Source organism: Nematolebias whitei, unplaced genomic scaffold (assembly GCF_014905685.2).
Source record: "Nematolebias whitei isolate Nwh7 unplaced genomic scaffold, NemWhi1 Nwh_scaf_2656, whole genome shotgun sequence".
NCBI lineage: Eukaryota > Metazoa > Chordata > Actinopteri > Cyprinodontiformes > Rivulidae > Nematolebias > Nematolebias whitei.
In genome coordinates, this window is record NW_023621201.1 from 1 (window position 1) to 5,731 (window position 5,731).

Consider the following 5,731-nt stretch of genomic DNA (forward strand, 5'->3'; position numbering starts at 1 on the left):
GTCTGTGTAATTGAAGGCTCAGTGTCATTGAAGGCTCTCTGTAATTGAAGGTTCAGTGTAATTGAAGACTCAGTGTAATTGAAGGCTAAGTGTAATTGAAGGCTCAGTGTAATGAAGGCTCTTTTGTAATTGAAGGCTCAGTGTAATTGAAGGTTCAGTGTAATTGAAGGCTCAGTGTAATTGAAGACTCAGTGTAATTGAAGGCTCAGTGTAATTGAAGGCTCAGTGTAATTGAAGGCTCAGTTTAATTGAAGGCTCAGTGTAATTGAAGGCCCAGTGTAACTGAATACTCAGTGTCATTGAAGGCTCAGTGTCAATGAAGGCTCTCTGTAATTGAAGACTCAGTGTCATTGAAGGCTCAGTGTCATTGAAGGCTCTCTGTAATTGAAGGTTCAGTGTAATTGAAGCCTCTGTGTAATTGAAGGTTCAGTGTAATTGAAGACAGTGTAATTGAAGGTTCAGTGACATTAAAGGCTCAGTGTCATTGAAGACTCAGTGTAATTGAGGACTCAGTGTAATTTAAGGCTCAGTGTAATTGACAACTCTGTGTAATTGAAGACTCTGTGTAATTTAAGGCTCAGTGTAATTGAAGACTCAGTGTAATTGAAGGCTCTGTGCTACTAAAGGCTCAGTTTTGTTGATGGCTCTATGTCATTAAAGGCTCCATGTTATTGCTCTGTATTATTGAAAAGCTGTGCTCTAAATCCCAGTGTCTGTGCTGTTTTTTTTACAGGTGGCCCGTAAGCTGGTGATTGTAGAAGGAGAGTTGGAGCGTACAGAGGAAAGGGCAGAACTGGCTGAGGCGTGAGTATTTAGTGTTCTGAATGTGGTCAAATTAAACTGACAAAACTCAGAGATAATTACTCACACCACATCTCAATGTTATTTTTCTCTTCTTGGCATTTTTAAGTTATTTACATCTGTAGGCACAACTTCTCACTATATCTACTCTGGTTGGATACATAAAAAAAGTTTAATGAGTTCTGAAGGGATAGTTTGGTGATTTTAAAATTATGTTCTCTTAAATAATAATGAATAGTTTTTACGTTAAGTCATCAGTCTTAGAGCACAGAGGATAATGAAAAATCTTCCACCAGCCTCAGCTCCTTTAAATCACTGGTCAGGTCTTCAAAACAGCTCAAAAATATCATACTGGTGTGAAATAATGCCATTTATTTAAATTTTAATTTAGGCTGAGAAAATGGCAACAAACTAACCAAATACTGCGTGCAAAAGTTTAAAGCTTTAATATTAGTTCAGATTTTCACACCAGTTTGACATTTTTGCCAAGCTGCTGAATAAACGTGAAAAGTTCAATAAAAGGAGTCTGGTTTGGTTAGCCTTCAAGGAAGATGGCTATGTTCACCCTGCAGGTAAAAATGACCCAAGTCTGAATTTTTATTTTTATGACAATCCAAATGTGACAAATCCAGATTTTCTAATCTGATCCTGGTCTGTTTTTTATATTTGGTCCTAAAATCATATCCAAATCAGACATATTTCAGAGTGACCTCAGTCTGAACGCTCATGCCTCATTTGATCTGACCTCATTGAGGTAGGAAGATATGAATTGATCCAAGTATTGACGATATTGATACCAGCTGGTTAAAGTTTGGACCTTGAGTTTATTTTACATGTCGCTCCAGAAGTGCAATATTGCTGCAGAGAAAATGGACCAAACAATCTGTCTGAAAATAGTTTCACTGGTTCTGAGTGCACAACTTCAGAAGCAGTCCACTCATGCTAACATGTGTAGCCTCCATGTGTCCTTCTGTAAACACAGCGTGCTGCGTGTGATGTCACATCTTTAGAAGCGTGGACTGTTCACCCTGGAGTCTGAAGGAGGTCACATTTGAATTAGAATCAAGAAGCCATCCATGACAACTAAGACAAAAACTGTTCAGAAAGTCTGAAGAAGTCCTTCGGATGAAGGAGAAACATCTCAGCAACAACAACAAACAAAAAAAGAAACTGTCCAGATGACCTAGACTGAACGTTGTTGGATTTGTACCTGGATTACTGAGAATGAACTTTTGGTAACTGTTTAGAAACTTTACCCACAAATCCTCCCTTCAGAATGACTGGAGTACAAACAGAAAATGTCAGTAGTCATAAATTTTTGTTGCATTTACCAGTAAGATGCTTATATAACTCTTTCTGCCATTGGGTCAAAATGAACCCTGAATCGTTTGGGGTCCCTTTTGAAACTGAGGCCTCAGGAGTTGTTTTGACCCAAGGACGACAGGAGGGTTCAGAGTTGAGCTGTTGGACCCAGTTACTTCTTCCAACTTTATGCCGGCCTCTTGAAGTTTGCACATTAGCCATCTGAACTAAACTTATTTATCTCTTCTGTTTGTCACATTTTCTTTCCTTAAAATCATAAAAAGTAAATGTGCTGAGCTGGAGGAAGAGCTGAAGAATGTCACAAACAACCTGAAATCCTTGGAGGCTCGGGCTGAGAAGGTAGGACGAGACTAAAACTTGTTTGACTGTCTAAAGCAGAGATATTCAACTGACGGTCCCGAGGCCAATTCAGGCCCATGGGTGAGCTCAGTTCGGCCAACCAATGGGTTCATTTGGAAATAAAACTAGATTTTAAATCATAAAACAGCCTTACTGTTGGATGTCCAGACACTGAGCTCTCAGCTTTTAGTAACTGTGGCCTCCTGAGCAGTTTAGTTGAATAGCCCTGGTGTAAAGAGACGAACCGACATCTTGACGGAGTCGGTGTGGGACGTAGAGCTGGTTATGAGTAACTGTCCTTTCACCCCAGTACTCTCAAAAGGAGGACAAGTATGAGGAAGAAATCAAGATTCTAACTGACAAACTAAAAGAGGTGAGCGTGAAGTCTCAGCAGCCTTTTAAAACAAATGAAATGGTCATCCATTGTTGGAACTGAGATGTTTTAAGCTCTTTTTTGTATTTTCTTTTGTTTCTGTCTCAGGCTGAGACCAGAGCTGAGTTTGCTGAAAGATCTGTGGCCAAGCTGGAGAAGACCATTGACGACCTGGAGGGTAAAGGACTCTTTCATTTCATCATTTGTCTAGAGAAAGATCATAAATCACACCACCGGAGACATTTTCTGGATTCTTACTGAATTCTTCTTCTTCTTTTGGCTTTCCCCTTTATTAAGAAGCACAAAATAATCCAAAGCTCTAAAAACAAACTTTTATTTTGTCTGTATTTGGACTGTGCAGAAACTAAAAGTTGTAAATAAATGAAGCTGCAAAATCATTTAAAATGTCTAAGAAAGTAGAGTTTAGTGATTTAGTGAGATAAAGAGTGACTTGGAGTGATTTAAAGTAGCTTAAGGTGATTTATAGTTATTTTGTTTGATGAAGATTGATTTAGAATGATTAAATGAAATATTAAATGAAATATTAAATTAAATGCTGGTGCCATTTTGACATGACTGTCTCAGAGGAGTTGAGGAGGGTGAAGGTGGACCCCGGAGGAGAGGGCGGGCCCCAGAGGCCATCTTAGCACCAGCAAACTGTTTTGTTCCACTATGCTGTTAGTGGGAATCAGCTTTGTTTGGTGGCTTCTCAGATTGAGGAAGTCCTTTGGATGAAGGATGAAACGTCTCAGCAAAGAAAGAAACCATCCGGATGACCTGACTGAACATTGTTGGATTTTACACCTGGATTATTGAGCATGAACTTTGGTGAAGTAAAAGCGGCTTTTCTGATTTCCATTTTGGATGAGAAAGACTGAGGGACAGTGATTCAAAAGAATCATAACTAATAACTGATTTGGCATTAATCAATAATCCTGACTGAAAAACAGAAGCTACTCCTCCACCTCGGCCATTTGTTCTAGGAACATGAAAATTTAAATAATTAACAGGAGTGGATTCATTTATACTAACAAAATCCTCCTGTTGTAGCCAAGTTTCTGTCAGACAGAATAAATCAATATGATGATCAGTTATCAGTTCATTAACTAACAGGGATTTAGAGGAAAGAGATCTGATGTTCAATAATCCACATTTAATGATTGTATGATTTTGTTCTAGTAAAGTAAATGAGTTTATTTTAATAATTTTTTTATTATTTATATTTTTAGAGCTGATTGATCTAGTGTGATTTAGTGTGACTTGAGCTCTGTGTTACTGAAACCTTTGATTTAGAGAGATTTAAGTGATAAAAGGTTATTCAATTTCACTTTTAAAAATGTGATTTAGAGTGAATTACAATGATGTGTGCATATTTGAACATATATTGGAGGGATGCCTGAAGCTTTCTTTGTTTTTACAGTGAGCTGCAGTAGAATTCCCTCCCTTAAGCATCTTATTTTTATTCGTCATATTGCCTAACAGCACATTTTAAAATGTGTTGTTTATTTTACTAACGGCCATTTTAGAGACAAAGAACAAGTTCTGAAACAACTGAGAAGTTACTTCAACTGTGTGTTTCAGGTCGTTGTCCAACAAAAAAGCATTTATTTTTTACTCAATCTATCTTCCTCCAACTTTGATCAGTTTCTCAGTCCCTGCTGATGAAAAATGTATCCACATTATGATGCTGCCACCACCATGCTTCACTGAGGGGATGTTCTTCTCAGCATGATGAGAGACGGCAGGTTTGCAGCAGACACAGTTTGACCACAGCAACTTCTTCCTTGGTTTTCAGGAGTCTCCATAAGGCTGGTTGGACAATTCCAAACTTTAGTTTTGTGTTTTGTTTTTTAAAACAAGTATTTCTGCTGACACTCTTCTATAAAGTTCAGCTCTGTGCATGAACAGATCCTCCCCTCTCTGTAGAAGTGCTGCCCAGCACCATCAAGGTTCTCTTAAGCTAACGTCCTTCCCACCGCTCTGCACGTTTTGGTGGACGACTCTCACTTGGCAGGTTTCCTGAGGGTATCTTTATTTTCCAATGAAGGATTTACTGGAGCTCTGTGGAAAGTTCAGAATTTGGAATATTTGTATAAACCAACCCTGATCAACTCCACATCTTTGTGTGGAGAGTTCCTTGGTCTTCATGATGTCCCTTGCTCGGTGTTAAGTCTTCCCTACTTAAATGCACTGTACTGGTGTGAATTTTGTAACCCACAAAACTGAAAATCTTCAAATATAGGTTCATATTCAAATATGAATAAGATACAAAGTTATTGTCTGGCTCTTCATTGGTTGGTTTTTTTTGTTTTTTTCCATTTTGAATCTTTGTTCACTTTTATGTTTATGTTCATTTTTTCTGTGTGTCCAGATGAGCTTTATGCTCAGAAGCTGAAGTACAAAGCTATCAGTGAAGAACTGGACCACGCTCTCAACGACATGACCTCCATGTGAGTAGAGACGTGTAAACAGGACCGTCTAACATGCTGTTCTGGAGATGTCTCAGGTTTGACATCACAGGGGTCAAAGACCTGCTCAGGAGTCCTGGTTGTCCGTCACTCAGTCCTGAGAGCCATGACAGAATCTGTGGTCCCATGAATTTATGAGCATTTCTGTTCAAATTAAAAAATAATGCAAAATGTAACCAGTGCAGTGAAAATACTTCAGTATGAGTGTTTGCATGGAGTATTAGAACAATCTGAGGAGACCAGATGTTGGAGGTTTTGGAGGACCTGAGGAGATCAGTTGTTGGAGGTTTTGGAGGACCTGAGGAGATCAGTTGTTGGAGGTTTTGAAGGACCTGAGGAGATCAGTTGTTGGAGGTTTTGGAATATCTGAGGAGACCAGATGTTGGAGGTTTTGGAAGATCTGAGGAGACCAGTTGTTGGAGGTTTT

General features: G+C 38.8%; 1 protein-coding gene across 1 annotated transcript; it reads left to right on the forward strand.

Moving 5' to 3' along the window:
• Positions 1-733: 733 nt before the first annotated feature.
• Positions 734-5,290, forward strand: LOC119429554 (tropomyosin alpha-3 chain; the record flags this gene model as incomplete). The annotated part of the gene is given in 5 exon segments (XM_037697162.1): positions 734-804; positions 2,388-2,463; positions 2,774-2,836; positions 2,945-3,014; positions 5,208-5,290. Coding segments are annotated over 5 exon segments (363 nt in total), but the record flags the coding sequence as incomplete, so codon positions are not given.
• Positions 5,291-5,731: the final 441 nt, after the last annotated feature.